At 35.1% G+C, this 21,948-nt stretch overlaps 1 protein-coding gene across 2 annotated transcripts in view; it reads right to left on the reverse strand.

The window, feature by feature from the left end:
• LOC148280957 (uncharacterized) overlaps positions 1–21,948 on the reverse strand; it is a 43,059-nt gene that overhangs the window by 1,683 nt on the left and 19,428 nt on the right. Inside the window, exons 2-3 of one of the 2 annotated variants that reach the window (XM_088227543.1) lie at positions 1,457–3,006; positions 17–445 (exon numbers count right to left, since the gene is read on the reverse strand). In XM_088227543.1, coding sequence (XP_088083669.1) covers positions 17–445; positions 1,457–3,006 — 1,979 coding nt within the window. Of the gene's footprint in view, positions 1–16; positions 446–1,396; positions 3,007–21,948 lie in introns of both variants that reach the window. The other variant, XM_088227542.1, reaches the window with a different exon arrangement.

Raw genomic sequence — 21,948 nt, forward strand, 5'->3', positions numbered from 1 at the left:
AGACTTAGTTAAATACCTTTGTACGGCGTTCCTTGTAAGCGTATTGATGTTGAACTCCATGGACTTTCAAACAGTGAGATTCGAGGGAACAGCGTTGTGTAAATGACTTCTCGCACAGGTTGCATTTGTAGGGACGGACACCTGTGTGTGTTCTCGTGTGTCTCTTGAGGTCGAAGGTGTCGTTGAAGCCCTTTCCACAGAAGGTACATAGGTATCTTTTCACATCCGAGTGACATTTCATATGCCGGTTCAGTAGCCTTTGGAGGGTGAAATTTTTGGAGCAGATTCGGCAAACAAATTTATTTGGATCATCATCTGAGATACAAATAGATACTTTGGGTTTCTCATCATCCCTAGATCTGCCATTGACATCTGTTGCAAGGGGGTTCTTAATTCCATGTCCGCCATTTACAAACTCTAGTTGTACTTCAGCTGGTAGACCCAACTGTAAACAATGATAATACATAACAAATTAGATACTAAATAAACACAATCAATAAGTTAGTCTACTATTGTGACGATTTTGATAAAATTATAAATAAAGTTATCAATAAAACTTCTTGGTTTAGTTTGACTTTTTTTATTATTTTGACCAATGAGTGCTTTCGCCTAAAACTAAACCATGAAGTTTTATTGATAACTTTATTTATAATTTTATCAAAATCATTAACCATGGAGTTTTATCAAGAAATATCAACAAAAAACATCAATACTATTGTGACATTTATTTAGTGAGAGCTATTTTATCATATAGTAGGTATTTATTTAGATTTTATGAAATTTAAAGTTTTTTTTACCATGTCTGTAATATATTACTTTTAAATTTCAAAAAGAAAAGTTCTTTAACATCTAAATCATTCAAAAATATGTAGGTAAAGTCGGGGCCTACGTTCAAGGCGCATGGAAGGAATGCGGTACTATCTTGTGACCCTATCTGGTTGAGTTTAGATAAAAATTAGCTGGTCGATTTTCGCTACTGTATTATATTCTTGAATGTCGAGGCGCCAATTTTTATCAAAACTCAACCGGGCAGCGTCAAAACACTTAACCGCATTCTTTCCGTGCGCCTTGAACGTAGACCCCGACTTCATCTATTCACGATTATTACCATTATATTATATTTTATTTACATTACAGGCGAAAATGACAAATAATTTGCAATTGATTTATGTATTTTAATTTTTAATTATTCATTGAGTGTTTTTGTTAATCAGGTTTTAAATATATTCTTAACTTGTATTGCAAACTATTTGAAATTTAGCAGTTAAAGCGAGCAAATTGATTTTGGCACAGCGGATTCTTTCACTTCACCAAAACAAAATGAATTTTTGCCAGACAGCAAATTGATCCAATTGGAATGAAGAAAGCGACGCCATAAATCAATGTGACAGCTTACCCTGTGTTGCAAGACTCCTAACTTGGAATCGCGCTTGCTGGTCTCTCTGCGGACACTTACAGATGCGGGGCTGAGGCAAGGGTGCTCTGCTCCGGGGGAAGGCAGGGACACGCAGCTGGAGGGAGAGTCCAGGTCCAGGCCGCTACCGGCGAAGGAAAGTCCCGGGGACGGCGGCGCCTGCGCCTGCTGCGCCATCTGCACTTGGATCTGGAGCTGCTGCAGCTGCCCTTCTCCCTGCAGCAGTTGCTGCATCACCAACTCCGGCCGTCCGTATCCCGACTCGTGCCCCGCGAACTGCTGGAGGTAGTTCTTCTGGTAGTACTGGCGGTTCATCATAATCTGGTCGGAGAACGAGTCGGTCCCGCTGTCGGCTCTAGTGGCCGCCGAGTCGGGGGTGAGGGAAGGTCCGTCGTCTATCTCGTCCGTGATGATCTCGGGCTGGGAGTCCTCCCCGGGGAGGCGCTGCAGGAAGTTGGACAGGTCCGCAGCGTCCGACAAGCTGTCCAACAAGGCGTGCTCCGCTGGACCTGAGAACGTCAGCGTGGCTGTGAACTGAAGCGGGTCCATGACGCCGCCGGCCATATCCACCATCATAGAATCATTAACGTCGTATCCGCCGTAAGAACTCAGGTTGGAGCCGAGACCTTCCAGTTTATTGTCGTAATCCAGGTCCGTTTCGTCCTTTAGGACTATTCCGTACGCCGCATTTTGCAGGAGAGAGTATTGTTTGTCTTGATTTTCCCCGAACCCAGAGTTCTGAGAACTCTGGCCGGTGTCGCAATCCACGTCCAGGTTACCGTTCATCATATTAAAGTTGTTTTGCGGCATGAAGTTCCCATTGGCGTTATAGGCGTTGATTCCGTTTTGGCCCCCTTTAAGGCTCTCGTAGAAGGGTGGAAGACTTCCCGTGGGGGGGCTGTTCGGGCCGTAGTCTGAGCGTCCGTCTCGTCCCCCCATGCCCCCGCCGCCGGCCCCTCCGCCGAGGGCGCCTCCGCCCCCCGCCCCGGCGGAGCCCCCCGACGTCCCCCCGCCGTAGCCGCCGCCGCCCCCGCCGGCCGCCTGCCCCCCGCCACTCTGGCCGCCCCCTCCCGAGCGGCCGTGGCCGGCCGCAGCCACCATCAGGGCCGGGAGTCGTCCCGGGGGCGCGAGGCTCCTGCCGGCGAGTCCCGAGCGAGGGATTATGCTGTTGGCTATCTTGGAACTGCTCGAACGCCTCTGTTCCAGAATCTTTTTCTCTTCTTCTTCGTCCTCTCCCTCACCTCGCACTTTAGGGATGTGATAGTCGATGGGCTGCTCCTGTTCGGGCTCGGCGAGCGCCACGGCAGCGGGAAGTTTGACTTCTTCCTTCCTCTTGTCTCTCACGAGCGGCGTTCTCTGGATTACGGAGACTTGGTGGCAGCGGGGGAGCGGTGGCGCCGCGGGCAGCAGCGGAGGGAACTCCTTGCGCTCGGCTCTGGTTAGGACGTGCCCCCTGGAGCCGTACGGGATGTCCCCCCCGAGGATGGAGGAGATGAAGCGCGCGCGGGGGGCGCGGGCGGCCGGGCCCGGGGAGGGGGCCGGGGGCGACGGGGAGGGCCCCACGGAGCGCCGCTCGTCAAATATGTCGCCAGCTGGAAAAAAAGAAATATCTTTTAGACGTGCGAAAATATTTTATTAGATAGTAAACATACCCTATTTATGTATGGAAACAGCAGCGCAATAATGTTTATTAAGTTCCTATGTCTGTCCCGACTTCATGAATGAATTAATAAACTGTTCTGAATATGTCCATGATCGATCAGAGTTTATGCACCTTCGGTACGAGCGAATGAAAAAGTATTGGTTTCAACAAGTGATTCGATTTGCAATTCTAAATGGTAGTTGAATTTTCTATTTGTGTTTAAATAGTGAATAGAAACAGATCACAGGTAGGTTGAAAATATAAGGCAAACATACCCATATACATATATGTAATATATAAGTTACACTTAACGTCCCGGGTAATCAAAAAAGTTTAATTAAATCGCATTTTGTATGTTTAAAAACCGCAGGTACCAAAGTAATGTACGATAATGTTCAAAAGTCACAATAAATTTACTCGTTTTATTATGTTAATCGCAAAAATAAGAGTTTCTTAAGGCGCACATAGAATCATTTAAATGTGATGTGATGTTTGGATATCATCGCGAACGAGTTCTTCGAAATAATCGCAAAGGACGATCTCGTAACACTCGAGACGACACACGAGTATAGAGGTACAGCGCAAAATACAGCCATACTGCGCCAGAATGGTAACTAAACTTGTTTTACACAATTCATTTGAAGGCATAGTAAGTAAGTAACCTTATATTTTTAATTCATTTTTTTCAGCTAAAATAAAAATAATTAACATTTACGTTAAGAAATGATTTTTGAATTACTAAAAACAAATAATACATATATTTAAATAGTGCTTCCTATAAAAATAGCCGTAGTTATGGTTTTTCTCATTTATTTACTAATTTATACATACATTTCATATTTTACAAAATGGCACGAAAAACACTCTGGCAAATTCTGCTTGTACTAGAAGTAGGCTCAGGATATGAAGGAGCGGCCATAAAGGCATGGCCTGTTCGTGGGTATACAAGAAAATGTTAATGAATTTTTGCTCCTATAATAAATAGACAGTTATAATATTTTTGTGTAACATAAGGAAGAGAAAATAAAATATTCTGTAAAAGATTATGTGGTATTTGTTTATAGTAATTAAAAAAATAAATAAAAAATATTTAAAAAAACATAAAAATATTCCTTATAGGGCAACAAAATACACCACAGAAAAAAAAGAGTTCATATCTTGAGCTTGAATCCAAGATAGTGCGTGTTTTTTAAAAGAAGGAAAATTTGGAAAGTTTGGAATCAATGAAATATTATCAGTAAAAAAAAAAAAAATTTTTTTGGGCCTAAAAAAAAGCATATCTCTGCGAGCTTCGTTTTACAATATTGTTATAGTTCTTGTTTTTTTTGCTCATGTATTTATGTTCTGTTTGTTTCTTGTAGGTGTATATTATATTTCTTCGTGTAAGTATTGTAGTTGGCTTAGGACGTAAAAATGTATTAAATAAATAAATATTTACAATGTACATTAAAAACAGAATCTATACAATATTCTTATTATCAATAGCCCTTTGTTATGGTTTCTGGATTACTAATAATAATTATGTATTTCCACTTTCCGTCGTCTTGCGGGTTAATTGTAGCATTTGTATTCCTAGCACGTTGTAGTTACTTGAAAATATTTAATTCTGCCAAGCAGATAGATACCTACATAAGAGCTTAATGTGCGTGAAAGTATAACTAAAGTTTACAATTCCCGAATGCGCATAATAGGGGCAGTTTTTATAGGCTCACGGTGAAGCAAGAACAAATAATTTTTAAGAAGAATTCCACATTACGAAGAACAAATATTTTTTGATCAATATAAACATAACAATCAACAAACTGAATCATAATCACGGAAAAAAGTCTGCAGTTAAAACTCTAAGTTACTTAAAAACATAAATAAATTAACTGTTCCAACATGGAAGTTCTGTGTTTTTTTTTACATATGTTAATAGACTATCCAACTAAGCAAAAAAAAAAGTATGATTTATGCTCTGATTTTTTAACGTTTTGTGATTATAAAATTACTCCAGCACGTGACGTGACAAGTTCTCGTCGGGGAGTTCTGCTGATTGCTGATTGGAAACTAGAAATCTATCACAACAATCTATCTTTGGTTTATACGGATACATTTTTTTTACATTACATTTTGATGAACTTGTGATGTCGTTAATTTTTATTAAAGTCATTTTTAATTATTTTTTCATACATTTTCGAGAAACTTCGCTTTGCAATTAAATGCTCTAATATGTAGTACGTGTAAGAAAACATTTTTTATATTAAATTTCCCGTAGTACTGACCTTCCTTGTTATCTTTTAGATTTATCATGATCAGTTGATCATGATATCTGTCGTTGAGGCTTGCTCTTTACCGTCAAATAGTATTTGAACTTTAGTCGACTATTAACATCGATAAATCTTTATCGTCAATGTTTATGATTGGTTCCCAGTTGTTCGTAAATAATAATTGATGTAATGAAAACGGTCTGCCGGTCTAGGTTTTTTTCTTTGTATGATATATCAATGTTGCATTCATTTTGATAAAAATTGTAATTTTAATAGCAGATAGCGTATTTTTTAAAGTGCTGTTGATTCCCTTAACTTTTACAAATAATCGCCCTGAAATACAATATCCACACCTTAATAATAGATATTTACTTTCTCACGAGTCTTTACTAATGTATCGCCGTTAGTCACAAAAATATTTAAGGGCTTTTATTTTACCGATTACGAACCGAAAACATTTCATTAGATACTATAAATACTAGGGCATCCTTTGAAACCTTTAAAGAATATTAAGTTTACCCAGAAAGGGAAAGCTGGAATATTTGGGTTTGATTGTTAACGAAATTGTTTATTGCTTTTAAAATTAGTTAATGTGGGTACCTAAATACAATTTTTGTTTTATGACCTACGCATTTCATGAAATTAGTTTTGTTTATGAAAATTAAGATTGAAATTCCAAAACGAATGTAACCGCGTGAATTTGAAAATGTGGCCCTATCGTCTTATCCAAAAACAAAAATCGTCTTATCTCGTGGTTGTCTGATCTTATTTTCTAGAAAAAATCAACCAACTACATTTTTTGTTTAATTGTGTCATATCGAAAAAAAATTCTGTTCAACAAATATTATTGATAAAAATATTTAGTTACCAAAAAGTTCTTGAAAATATTTTTCTTAAATGTCAACTATACACCTTCATAATCTGAACATAAATTTGATAGTTATGTATAATGAAGTGAAAAGGTAGTTTAAAAAACTTACAAAAATAATACATTGCATACCATTTTATAAATCTTGTATCTTGGATCTTATCTTGAGGTAGTAATTTATATTTTTTTCTGTCCTAGCTTTAATTTCATTTAGTTGTATTACATTTTATTAGTCCCTGTATTATTTGTTATGAGAAATTGTATTTACCATCGTTAGAATGGACTGCATAAGTAAGTCAAATAAATAAATAAATAGTTCAAATAATATTCCGATTATGAATACCCATTAGAAATTGGACAATGGCAGTTACTATGTACAATTTAAACGAGTTAAGTTTTATTCTTATCTCCGAGTATTTTTACTGCTTGTATGAATTTATTTTACTCGAGCTGTAACTCATTCCGAGGCACGTTTTTCTGAGAATACAATGACGGGTTATATGACCGTTCCTTCGGGACAAAAAATCCAAATGGTCCAGATATATTGAAAAAGAAGCCTCAGAATCCGAACCCCTATCTAGCACGTCACGGGACGGAAAGTGAAACGAACCATAAAAGTTTCGTACGGATTATTATGTTATTGTACGACAGCGCTCAAAATGCATTTTGAAAGAAAAGGTATACGGACGGGATTATGCGAATACAATATAGATGCATACTTTTTTGGTTGTGAAAACAAATTTTTTGGCGTTTGCTAATGGAATATACGTAAATCTCTCAAAATATCAAACTAATAAACTTCAATCTGTTTTCAATGCAGCAGCAAGGCTTATTACGGGAGTAAAAAAATATTCACACATCTCACAACATCTTCGAGATTTGCACTGGTTTTAAAGCCCAGAGATAATAAAATACAAGCTTTGCTGGACAGTATTCAAATCCCTTCATGAAATGGCTACAAATTACGTATCAGACCTTTGTATTAGGGAAATACATGTCAAAGAAAATCTACTCTTAGGTCAGCATTTGATTCAGGAAGAGGAAAACTGGTCGAAATCCGGCGCTCCCCAAACACTAGATTTGGAGATCGCGCTTTTGCCGCTGCCGGCCCCTCTGCCTGGAACCAATTGCTTTCAAACTTACGAATCATCGACAGTCCCAGGCAGTTCAGATCCCAACTAAAATCCCACTTTTTTAGACTATCATACCCTCAATTTGAAATCTGGAAATATAATATATCACTTTAGTTTAGTTAGAATGTAAGTTTAGGTATACAATTGTAAAGCGCCCTTGAGGTGTTTTTTTTTTTTACAAAAATGGCGCTATATAAATCAGCCAAATATTATTATTATTATTAATTCAAAATTACGGAACGATACTAAACTGCTTGTTACTACATATATGCACGGCTATGTAAAGTATGGCTAAGAGTCGATTTACGTCATTACCGACGAATACTTGCTTGTATATAAAATTATATTACCCAAAATAAATAATTTATCATCTATGTATGTTGAAAAAGGGACGAGCAAGCAGTTTTAATTGAACGATTTAGAATATTTCATTGTGTTCCCGCACCGCGATTATGATCGCTATCTTCAATGGTACATATCAAGACGGTTTGAAATTTATTTTATTTTAAAAAATACAAAATAAATATTTGCGTTCTTATGATTTACCCAAATATTTAATTTTGAGGGCCATTTTCAACGAGTTGTAAATAACTCACCATTAGAAAATGGAATCAAGTTGGGGTAGAGTGGGATTCGAACCACAGACCTTTGGTCCGTGAGTCTGAGACACTAGCCACAGGACCACAACCCGATTAACATTGATATTTATATATGAAAATGTGTTTATTTGTATGAAAATTAAAAGTATCATTATTGGTAACCTGTAATTGAACATGTTAAGAAAAAAGAATTGTAAACATATTTTATTTTTCGTACAGAAACCTTAATTTTACTTTGTGGATAAAATTGAAGGTAAATTTTAACTTCCCATTATTAAAATAAGGATAATCTTCATTAAATCATTTTTCCGAAGAATTCGCTAATCCATACAATTATAACCTTCTGAACAACACGACTTATCAATTAAATATATTTTGATACAAGTTTATATCAATGTAAATTCTAACACGCGAAAACATTCAACGGTAAAATAAATTGGGTCGTAAAATCGAATCTAAAAACTATTATTAATAAATATCTTTATTTTACCTTATTCGCAATTAAGAATATATTTATCATTTTTCGTATTTGTATATAATATGGTCAATTCACGTTTTTTAATACATATTATTATTTTTAAATAAGCAAAAAAATACGATGTTAACGTTATTCTTATTTTTTCCGTGCGTCTCGAATAAAAGGTTAAAAATGTTCATATTTTTAATTAAAACTTTGAGTCCGCCTCGTAATGTAATCGTCAGCGCATTTGCCTACTCGACTGTTCGATTACCGACATGGTTGACATGAAATATTTATTTAAATAGGTGTTCTTACACCAGAGTATTTGTTCGTGGCCGTTGAAATTTGTGTAGAACAATATCACGAATCTTGACGCCACACAACCAAGGCCAAACATGTCGCGTTTTTCTACGAACGTTTTTTTATTGAATATTTTTTTTGAAGGTGAATTTCATCATTATTCCATTTCCGCACCTAATGGTGCATAGGGCACTGGATTGTTACACCAATCGCAGCATTTCTCAAACAATTTTGTTACAGGAAGGTAAGGTGATCAGTCTTACGCTTCAGGTACCAGTCCAGGCACTAAGAAATATTCTAGTTTGAAAACACCCTTTTTCCATTTCATATATTTTTATCGGTATTCGTAGTATGTGATATTTCCCTATTGCCACTCATTGGCATTTATATAATTAAATAATTAAAACTGTTTATTTACTGCTTCGTTATTATGGCTCGTAAAATGTACATTTTCGAGAGCTTTCTCGAAGTAAAGTTCTTCATATCGTATTGTTCACTATTTCGCTTTCTTCGGTCTTTTCGCGGCAACAGCGCAGCGGTCAGAGTCGGCGTCCGAGCGAAATGGTTAAGTTATGGAAATCAGAATCCCTCGTTGTTCTCCTCCGCTGCCCTCCCCTTTCCCACGGATTCCTAGCTTCAATGCGGTAACTACCATCCACCATCCACCATCTAGCAACCCTAGCAGCCTTGACTGTCCCGAGAAGTAACTGGCCGGGTGGCAACAGCGAAACGATCAAACCGCTCACGTGGTTCGGCAGTACCGCAGATGGAGTGGTTCTTTTACCTCGTGGTACAGTATTGCCTGTAAAGCATTTTTCGCCGTATCTTTAGATCAAGGGCATGTCACGCAACACAGAACACCACCGTCTGCAGTAATGGTAGTTCAAGACAGGTAAGTTCACAACCGAAGGATTCAAACATATTTAGTACGGTAAGGTGTAAAGCAGTTAGTTATTTATCATTTCTTTGAAATTGTAGATATTTCATTCAGAAAACTGATTTACTTAATGAAATTAAGAAGTTTTTAAAGATGGGAATATTTTTATCTTCCAGAAATAGTAAATTTAAGCACATTCATACTATTAAATATAGCATATTCTAAGAAAAAATCCTCTTTTGACAATACCCTTAAATAATAAAGCGATAATTGTTACAAGTATCAATTATTGCCATATTATTGCTAAATTTCTTCACCTCTAATTAAATTATATAACCATCACGCCATTTCCGCCGTAGGGATAGGCAGATAGGATAGAACGCCATATCACTCTATCTTTGCATATAAACCTCGCTTCCTCTACATTCATACATCTTCTCATGCACGCACGCCGATTATTCCTACTCTTGACATGCCCATCTTCAAGCATTTGATGCACTTGATCGTGCCATGTCTTTCCTCGTTTCTGCAACCATCAACATTCGCATCGTAGATCCTTTTAGCCGTTGTTTCGCTGTCCATTCGCTCTACACGTCCAAACCAACGCAGCACCCCTTTCTTGATTCTGTCGATAATGCATATCTCAGCCTTACACAGTTAACGGATCTTGACATTTGTGCACCTATCATACATCGTTTTGCCACAAATTCGCCCGAGGGATCGCATTTTGACAGCATGTAACCTACTTTCATCATCATTTTTCCAATTCCATACTTCGCTCCCATACATTAGAGTTGGCACTAGAACTCCATTTTGAACTGCTTATGCTTAGAGTAATAACATGCCACTGGCTGGAGTCGCCCATACGGAGAAAAATAATTCTACGATTATTAACTACGAAGTAAGCTACATACTACAGAAATACAACGGGCTGTTTGTACTCGGGAGGAGCATTGCAAGCGAAAACCGAAACCGTCCGTCACACGTTTGTTGTTAAAGTTAAAACCAAAATAAAAATTTGGAACGTTTTCGTTCTATGCAATAGATCTAAAGGGCTTCTCTAGTTAATTAAACTCTGAGTTAATATGTCTGTCACAGATTAAAATACAAGTTTATAAGAAAAAGAAAATATGAACTGTCTCATTTTGTTTGTTGGTAAACAAGTGATATAAAAAAGGATGACAAAAAGTGTTACACGGTGATTATAAAAATACGGACCAAAGATAATTACACGGTGAAAGTTCTTGAAAATGAACGTATTTGTAAACAAGGACGAACGAAAGGCCAAAAGCAATAGAGCCCGATTCTTTTGTCTACAAAAGAAAATGCTTCAAGTTGACAAGAAACAAGTGAAAGTTTTGAGTTGTAAAAGGTAAGCACTGTCCCATGAATCTGTCCGTCGAATAGAAACTCAGGACAGTCACAAAACACAAATATTGTACATAAACAATGGTCAGCTCACTTAAGTCACAGACTGCATTAATAATATATGACTGGTAGTCATTTACCCCAAGTCTGCCACTGTTTATGTTTGATGTTTAAAAGATGATATGCTAAATTTATTGCGTTTATTGATTACATTTTTATCGAAGGATAAAAGGTAATCGGTGCAAGTGAACTTGAACTTTAAATTAAAGCAACGCATTACAATATTATTTCCTGCCGCGGAAAAAACCTGATTAAATTGTACCATGGACATATAAACTTAAATCATTATTTTCATATAGATAAAACGATTGAGTACCTTTAAACTTGTATTAATATTAATCGTCAAAAGTTTTTAATTAGTGCTTAAATATACACACGAAATTGTAGAGAATCCACGGAACCACTTGAAACTCATTTATGCGTGAGATGGCTGATATTGATTATCTTTATTATATTATTTATCATATTCAACGAAGCCCCGTTGTAAACAACAAATGGTGACAGGTATAAAAAGGGTTCAATTTTTATATTATTTTTTCCAGTATAAGCTTTCGTTTGCTTACGTCGCGACGCGGCCTACAAACTGCTTTTGGATTTGACTAAAATAACACCGCGATAGTAATATAAAACTACCAAGTCAAAAATTTCAAATCGAGATGTTTTTACCATTTTTAATGATTAGTCATTTTATTGTTTTATATACCTACCAGGCGCATACGGTAACAATAAACGTCTTTAAGTAGATCAAATTAACTATTAGTAGGAATGCTGACAAAAAATGTTTTTCTTACTTTTCATCATCATCCTTCCTTTCCGCATCTAATGGTGCATAGGGAACTGCATCGGTACACCAATCGCAGCGTATCTTGATCATTTTTGTTACATGAAGGTGAGATGATCAGTATTACGCTTCAGGTACCAGTCCAGGAACTATGAAATATTCTAGTGTGAAAACACCCTTTTAAATAAATATTTCATATTAACTATGTCGGGAATCGAACCCGCGACCTCTTGCATGACAGGCTAACGCGCTGACCATTACGCCACGAGGCCGACAACTTACTTTTAGTTAGGATTTAATAGGTTGGTATAGGTTCTTACGTACCTATTTGCATCTTATATCACAAAATTTACACTTTTATTTACACGTCTATTATGTATTTGCATTTCAACATTGTTGTAAATTAAGTTTTCAACATTTTGTGTCAACAAATATTTGATATACAGGAATCTAAATATTTTATGCGCTTGTGGTAGCGTTATTTTGAGTGATAGATGAAAGTCACCGTGAGGCCCAAAGTTTTGAAATTTCTGCGTGACAGAAAATTAAAACACTTTTACCTATGTTCGAAATTTCGACTAAACATGAAAGCTAAAAATTAATTTTGTAATTTGTAAGTTACTGAAGCCAGCAAAACTAAAACAGTATCTGTAGTAATGGTTCATGTTGATGTCAATAACATATTGTTGTTTTGTGCCGATTATTACCTTCAAACAATTGGTTTTGACCTCAAATAATACATTGGCGCGTTGCGATGACTCTGTGAAACAAGTAATTCCGGGCAAAAATTGCTTTACTTGTGTTCATTTGCATACAAAGTGATAATCTCTACGTGTTATCTAATCCGCCAGGCGAGCTCTTTGTTCCGAATACCGGTCCTTTGTCATGTTACTCGTTTTGGATTCGTTGGCTAAAACATCATTTTGCGTTATATTTAGTTGCGGTTACTCCCACCACCTCTAAACGTGAACAGAAATAACTCCTGAAATTTCATAAAATATACACGTACATGCATGGAATAAATATAAATATGATTTCTGACTAGGTTTCTGACACGGCCCTCAATACCTTAAGAAACTCTGCATTCCGGATGAGTTGGCAGATAGGCGCCTCACTCTCCGCTCAGCCTCCTGTTCTGCTGTAGGAAAGGTGATACTACCCCAATTACGCAGCCAGAGTTCCAAATTTGGTGATAGAGCTTTTGCAATAGCCGGACCTTTGGCGTGGAATGCCTTACCTTCAGAACTACGAAATTGTGCAACAGAATCGCTTTTTAGAAAAAAATTAAAAACTCATTTATTTGTGAAATCGTTTCCTGATTTGAAAAGTACCCCTGCTTAAAAGGAATACAAACATAATACATATGTGTATGGGTAATTTATAACATTAGTGTGTAAGTGAATAGTAATTAAGAGTGAGCTGATATAATTAAGTATAATGTACAGCGCCCTTGTAGTGATTATTCACGAAAACGGCGCTATAAAAATTGTCAAAATTTATAATTATTATTTATTATTTATTATAAGGTCCTACTATTTGTGTTCGCGTTATAAAAAAATACGCTTAAGATGTTAAAAGTTACCAATCATATTATTATGCACGTTATAAGCAAATATTAGCATTATTTCTTCTCAAGCGAATTCGCTACAGAAATATTAAAAATAATTTGTTACCAATGAAATAATAATAGCTTAACAAATCATACGTAACGGAGCATTTGCCAATCATCACGTCGTTTATATCAAAGTTTATGAAAACAAAGAAAACAAGCAAAATTTTGATTTATAATACGAGTAATAAAAAAAAGACCCATGATCTTATGTGCATGAATAAACTTAAAATAATTCATTTAAGTACATATTTACCTGATAGTACAGTTTGAAATAATATACTTATAAAGGAATATCGGCTTTAAAGGTAACAGTACCTGTCAGAAGTATGTAGTAGGATGAAGTTTCTGATAAACAGTGAACGAAGGGAGCGTAATCTTCCTTGGCGGAAGTATCAACATGGGGTTGGCTATTCCCTACATAAGTATCCGGCTATGTGTGTGCATACTGTGCATAATGAAGGAATTTATATAATATAATATGAATGACGTATGCAGACCGTTAAAACGGACATCGGTCTGACCTTCAACTTGTCCGACAGGTGTGCATTACAGTTATAAAATACTGCAGTCGTTTTATTAAACTATTTGTTCGTTCGTTCCTCACACCTGTTGAGCTGTCATACAAGCGCCTCCTCCCTCCGCGTGAGTTAGTGACAAAAGGTTACTCCACACAAAACGTAGGGATGTTTAGCGAACAAGTTTTACAGTGACAGACAAAGAATTGAAATATACTTGTGATACTTCCACTTCAGTTTATGTACCTACCTTAGTAGGTATAGAAAATAAGTCTACTGTAGCTCAGTTTAGCCATGGCATCCCCTCTCACTCTTCTTGACATTAACAAGAGATCTGCGAAACGCAGAAAGATCCAGCCCAAGAAACTCCAAGACACTGGAAGAGTTTACTAGCCTACACATTCTTGACATTGCGGAATTATGTAGAGCCATAGTTAGATTTGGAAGATTTGACATGCGAAAGATTATTTTTTCTAGTGACGCGGGAGGGAACATAGAAGGAGATTGTTTGTAACAGAGAAGATACATCACTTATTGAGTGCAGTATTTTAAAAACATAAGGTCCAATTCTGTTCTACGGTTCTACAATGAAGAAATTTGTAAACGTTTTTCAATATCAGCATAGGAATAGGTTCCACTTTCGAAGCCGAGCAACCATGCGATTTTAAATACTAAGTTGGTAGACAAGTTTCTTTGTAGGATATCATTCCAATCAAGAACTATAATAGAAGTTAAAGTAAGGGTTTTTGAATAATTGACGTAGGCAATATGCCCGCTCTTATGTATATTTATGCAAACAGTATATGTATATAATGTGTTTTTAAAAAAATATTTGGAATTGGAATTCTCATATAAATGAAGAGAAATTACTCGACTGCTTTGATTGATTGTCCATCAATCTTTTAAGCATCAATAGTCGCCATGTTGTCCTCCTTGTAATGAATTCGTTATGCATCTACAGTGACCCGCCCGCGATGGATTGTGTGGTTAGATGACACACATACCGCTAGCGTAAAATAACCTATCGGAAAATGAGCGGCCATTGTTAATTGATGTCACTGGCAACACATTTCCCCATTGTTGAAATTTTACTATCTATGTAAATTATTGCGTGATTCCGCGCGGGCGCCCGCACCAACAGCCGACACCGCCGCAGCGGAGAATCATACTAATTCGTACCAAAGTGCTGGTAATTTTAGTCAGTGACTGCCGATTACCCGTGGCTACAATAAAGAGCCATTGAATAGTAATGAGAATTGGTGCCATAAACAGAGTATAAAATGATCCAACGGATTTCGTTGAGTCTGCAACAGAAGAGAAGGGATTTTTGTTTATGTCCGAGTGCGCTGTTTCTAGGCGAGATATTTTCATGTTTTTATTTAGGTCGACTGTTTCAAAACCTCAGGACGCTTCCCAGACTCGATTTGAATATTCCGAAAACGTCGATAGCCAGAATTTTAGGTATTTAAATAAGAAGACAGCATTAAGAATAAAGGTCATAAACAGATTATTTCGTATTGGGTAACATTTTTAGTGGGTCAGATTTGACAATGCAACATCGAGGAAAATGTATGCGTGACAATTGAAAATCCCGTGCAGAAACGACAACTCCGAGAACAACAAACGGCGATTGTTTCTTCATAAAGCTTATTGTTCGTGACCTGTAAAGTTTTAATAAAAAGAAAAAAATAATTAATGCTGATGAATAATACATTATAATTGACATTTCAGTTAAAAATCACACATCTAAGTACTGGCAAAGACGCACATTGTTGTTGTAAATTGTTTTCAGTGTATGAACGCTTAATTAAGTGAAACATTATAACAAAATAAAAGGTTGCCAGCCATAAAAGTTAGGTATTAGAATTTTTGATACTTTCAAGTGCGGATCTAATATTAAACGTAAGTATTAAATAAACGTTTGTGGATAATATATATTTCGAGTTATAGATGGTAGTAATGATTAATAATTTGTAATATTTCTAAATCTGATCAATCCGAGGTCAGCCGCATGTTATGAGTTATGACTTATTTAGTCATGTGAGTAATTGAATATCCCCAAATCCTCTATTTGTATTGAATTAATTATATAACATGAGCCTCGTAAACACAATACATGTCCATGTTTCCCGAAACTCGAGTTTATTGGTTATAAATCACTGTTTGTAAAAAAATAAGTTATATTACTCGTACATCCTTTATTGCTAAATATTTCAATTGTTAATTACGATACACCTACAAGTAACTTTAATGATAACTCAATAAAAACCGTTAGTTCTGTGTTATAAATTGAACTTATAAATGTTTACATTACATGTATTTTGACTGAATAATATTTGGTTTGAAAATTCAAGAAATCTAGACTTGTAAACATTACCACAATGTTGAATATTAGTGTTTAAAGTAAACATTTAAACCCGATGACATGTCATAAGCCAATTGCTTTGACTTACATATTCCTCTTGACGACATTCTCAATTTAAAAAAATATTTTTCTGTCTTGAGAAAATCCTTAGACTCTAGTGATTTTACATTATTTTATTTTATTTATCTAGGGCCTAGCTAGAGGATTAAATCCAGTACCTAGTTGCTTGCAAATATTCGGGCATATTCACAATGTAAACGTAAATTATTAAATACGTAAATATTTCACAACTCTCTTATCATTGGTTGATTCATGTGAACTAGTGACGTCGTTCGAAGTAGTTCGTTTATATTAAAATATTTTTTATTATTTTTTGCGTACATTTTCAGGAAACTTTGCCGTACAATTTAATGCTCCATTTTTTACCGCGCGCAAGGAAACATTTATTGTATCCAATTTCCCGTAGGGCTGAAATTCCTCATTGTGTGAGTAATAATGTTAACGTCCTAACACTCCTAATCACGGGGCCGTGTTACAATATGTTGGTATTGGAGCGATGGCGTGGTGAGGTCACCAACCCGGGACTCGCATTATCAGCTGTAATAGGTAATTGTTATCCTCATCAAGCTGCCTTTACCCTGCTTTGTCTCCAATATTAACACACATAATACAATATTGTATCTTGGTTGCTTTGAACCAATAACTATTAGCTATTGTGTACGTTTGGGCATCTAGTTCTGAGATAACGCGCATTCCGTTGCGCATATCAATCGGTTTCGTTTTTGTAATTTACCCCAAAGTAAACGAAGTACCTAGACTAGATAAATTACTGGATTTTTCAGCTTGAAATATTCAACTATATTTTTGTTTGTCCAAATTTTACCTATGGTAAAAAAAAGTTTAAATAAGGTATCATTCAATATTAGATCTTTCTTTTTCTGCAAAATGCATATTTTAGGTTGTGTGGTCAGCCAGACTTAAAAAGTTCCCCAAAATTTCTTTAATACGCATTTAAACTATTTTTAAAGTAAGTATAATAAATTAGTTAAGTGATTCTTTAAAATTGAATACCCTTTTATAAATATGAAATAATACGTTGACTACATGACACACATTACAGGCTGGCTGTTTTCTGCAAAATGCACATATTAGGTTGTGTAGTCAGCCAAACTTTTAAATGATGAAAACTGGTTAAATAAATCATTAAATTCTTGTTTGTATTATAATAAAACGAATGTATGCATTATTTATCATTTGTCAAAGCAAAAAACATTCCAACTGCTGTGTAGATTTTATTATTAACTCTTTTCACAAAAGTGCAATTACCTCAGTTTCGCTTATCTATGCTGCTAATTTCATAACTACCTTTTTTGGTTTTTAGGAGATTTCGAGATTGACGTTATTTAAAAAGAGCCGGAGAACTTGAATGATATAGATGAGATTTTTTACATTTGGATTGGGACAAGCGCAAAATTATGTTGAATATACGTATATTAAGCAATCGCTTGGATAAAATACGACGCAAATCACAGTAATAAAAACAAGACCCCATTTATTCCGCAAATCGTGCTTCACAATGACCTCTGCTAAACGAATGCACATGCATTGATATTCAGACGTATCGAAAATGCAGACATCGTCCGTTGCATGAAAAGTGTTGTTGCACCAGATATATGGGTATCTGGTACCCACAGCTTTATGCTATAGCACGACCCGGCCGGTTACTTTTATTATTATACCTGTCGGAATTCGGTGTCCGTATGCACTGCAAATTGCATACAATGCCCCGGACGGGCGGTGGCGGTGAACCAAAACTGCAAAAGATGCTCGCTTTGCTTTGTTTGCAACGAGAACGAAATCACAGGTAATATTCTGAAGGTTTTGAAATGAGTTTTTACACGACCCAAAGGTAGGCATACGTGAGAGACTTCGATGATCATGGCTGCGTTCAATACGTACGGATACATTATAAAATATAAACGATTATCGACAACTTTTCGGTACCTGTATGGTCTGCCTTCATTATTTATATTACTTTTATATTGTAGTTTAGGTGAAATGTTATTTTATTCCTGATTAATTTCACTTAACTTGGTGTTTTTTTCAGATTATTCTACATTTCGTTGTTTAAATATTTTTTTAAAATTATTTATCTGAGAAAAAAAAACTAGTTTTTACATACAATGCATAAAGAAAATACGAGTACATACGTAGAAACTAAAATTGTAAAAACAGTCAATTTACATTTTCCACAGTGATATAGGTTATTAATAATGTACCATTATTATAGATAGAAAAAAATAATAAAGTATTAAAAACATAAATACGAGTATATCTTATAAATAAATCAATAAAAAAAAAAAGAAAAAAAACATTTTATTCCAGCGTGAACTAATTCACAGTAAATATTAATAAACGTCATTATACATAGTGTACGAGTATTAGCATTAATTACACGAAATATAATAATATGACGTTTAAATTGTTTGTGCAAACTTTTTGATTTTATTCAAACATGTTTTTGTACGTGAGCGGATTAATTGCCATGTGGCAATATCTTCCAACCAACCGAATAAGCATTTCAGCGAATATTGATTTTATTACAAAGCAAAATAATTGAAGCTTCGGGTGCCAATCCAGGACCATGAAATATCGTATACCTTTTAAATTAATAATTTATATAGCTGGGAATCGAACCGAGACCTCATGCGCGGTAGCCAAACGTGCTGATAATTACAGTATGAGTCTTAGATATACAGGGTGTTCTTTTAACCCTGTCACATCCGAAACCACGATGATCAGTATGGGCAAGAAGACATATTGGTACATTAAAATATTTTATTAGAACAAAATTAAAAAAACATATATTTAAAAAAACAAATGGTTCTTTACTTCTGCAGGGGAGAAATGAGAAGGGGAGAGGGGGCAGTCTGATACACGGCCAACCAGGCGGCCGCGCCCCCTTCGCTTCTCTCCAGCAGAAGTAAGAAACCGTTTGTTTTTTTAAAAATTATATTTAAAAAATTTTCTTCATTCTAAATATTTTTTTTAACATTCTAATATGTCTTCTTGTCCATACTAATCATCGTGGTTTCGGATGCGACAGGGTTTAAAGAACACCCCGTATAAGCGAATTATTTATGGCAATAATTTATTTTTATTTGACCTTTGTTTATTCAATTTTGCATATTGACAGATGTTATAAAATAAACGGGAGAATTTTATTCATTTACGGGAGTTATTTATACAAATGATCGATATGTTTCTTTGGACAAAGCGTAAATAACGCACTTAATAAATATGCATTACACCATCTAGGTAGTAATATAGATATGTGATTTCCATGACACTTTAGTCATGTTTGACATTTTCTGAGCACCTGTGTGCAAGCCTTAATCAGAGGAATCTGATTTATAATCATCGAAGTCGAAAATAAAATGTTAAAGAATAAGTTGCCTTATCGATGCCACTTAAAGGTGATTTATGAACGTGAAATATTATAAAGGAACCGATATCCACAATTGGGCTTTTGTATGGACGTCAGAGGTATTGTACAATGTACAAGGGTACATTGCACTGAAAGGAAACATTATTGTTTTTAACCGAATTTTCTGATGTTGATAACTTACTGATTACAATGCTAAGTAAGACCTTTAGCTATCTGGTGGTTAAGTTTATTATAATATTACATATATTTATAGCTCTTGTTGCCAGACAGACTATTAACTCACATCTTCAGTGAATTGTGATTTATTTCTCCGTTCAACGATGCAGGAAAAGTGCATAAAAATACTGAATAATGCATTATGTTAACGTGGATGTATAGACAACTCACTTGTGATAAAAGTAACGAACAAAGTGCTTTAAATTTTCATACTACATTGTATGAAAGAAGATCAGTATAAGATACGAGAAACATTAAATTAATATCGTTAACTAACCTGACTAAACTGACCAAATTAAAGTGATAAAGCTTTGGTTTATTGTTAATCGTAAATCTCGCGTATATCATTTTGCTGACGTAAATTAAACATGTTACTTAGGGCTTAAAGTACAAGTATCCGATAAGAATAACCGCTTCGCACTGTCAATATTCTCACGATATTACAACTTACAATTAGTCTAACTATTATTTCACCTCAATCAACTCCTCAAGGGGAATCACGCGTTTCCTTCAAACAGTCGAGTGGAAAAAATATTAAAACCCAGTGTTGCCTCGTCAAAAAACACAACCTATCTCATTTTTAAATATAGGTGCAAAATGTTGATTTCAAACTTTATGCTATGCCCAGAATAAAGATAACTCTTTCAAATCTTTAAAAAAATATTTAAGAAAATTGTGGAAGAAATAATGCTTTGAAAGAATAAAAAGGCTTTAAATGTGATTATCTCGGAACTTGTTTTAATAACTGAATGCATTCTGTTAGTAAATATGTAGGTACGTTTAAATGTATGAAAGCTGGCATAGTTACATAGCCTTTGGACTGCTAGATATTTTATTTTATTAACATAAACGGCAAATGTGCCTTTTACAAACATTTGTAATACTAACATATATGGCTTAATATATTTTTTTTAAACATTTATTTCCTTATACCCAAGATTTATTAAAAAAATTAAACCTAAAAATTATACAAGATTTATATTAAAAAAATTAACCTTAAAATTATACAGCATATTCAGTAGAAAGTTTAAATAATTTAACATTCTACAGTAATACAACAAGAAAATCATAAGTACTGTTTCATACGGCTGGGCAAAGTGAACAAAAAACTGTATGTATTATGAAATGTATGAATAAATAAATATAATTACCATTCACCATCTTTGAAAAAGTTCAAAAGGTTTGTTCTACAGGAACGATACCCTACACTAAATATATCAGATACGTAGGAATAACTGTTGCTGAGTTCATGAAGTCTGTTTAATACGGCATTACAAGTATACACTGTCCGTGAATTGTTGCTACAAAACGGTGGCACTTGTCTAGTCATTCTTCAAGGCACCCTGAAGTTGATGAGAGATAATAGTTCAGGGCAATCCCATATTGAATTTACAATTTTTAATAAATTTAAAAGGTCTGTAATTTTTCTTCTATTGTTAAGTTTTCACAAATTTAATGTTTTTAGTAAAAAATCGTAATTTAAAAATTCATGATTGATTCTAAGTTTAAAATTTATAAACCGTAAGATTTTTTTTGGACTCTTTCAAGAGAATTAAAAAAATTATATGAATAAAGAAATGTGTTTTCAACTTGAGAGTAACTGTTATCTCCAGGAAAAAAATCTATCTACAAGTATTTTAAATTGTCCGTACAATATCTAGATATTTTACATTTCGAAGCAAAAATGTAAATACAATCAAACGATGATGTAAAATAGTACGCAGTTATTTCTTCAATTTACAAGAGAATGACAACGTGTGAGTAAAATAGTAAATAATGCTTGTGTGTGATTTTGTTAGGTAATAAACACACCGAACACCGTTCGAAGATAAATAAAATATGTTATGTTGTGTTTTACGTCCATTTTGTTCTATTACTTATTTCCTTTAAGGCTTCGAGCCTTCTTGTACGTTTATTTAAAGTCCTCGGAAGATAATGGTCCATTAGAAACGACACAAATTCTCGCAGCTGCAATCATCTCGGAATGTGTGCGGTCCATTGCTGGTTCTCAGGTCATGGCATACATCGCATTAGGTATCTA

Source organism: Micrasema longulum, unplaced genomic scaffold, assembly GCF_059751315.1.
Source record: "Micrasema longulum isolate JH-2025_06_02 unplaced genomic scaffold, ASM5975131v1 h1tg000509l, whole genome shotgun sequence".
NCBI classification, from domain to species: Eukaryota; Metazoa; Arthropoda; class Insecta; order Trichoptera; family Brachycentridae; genus Micrasema; species Micrasema longulum.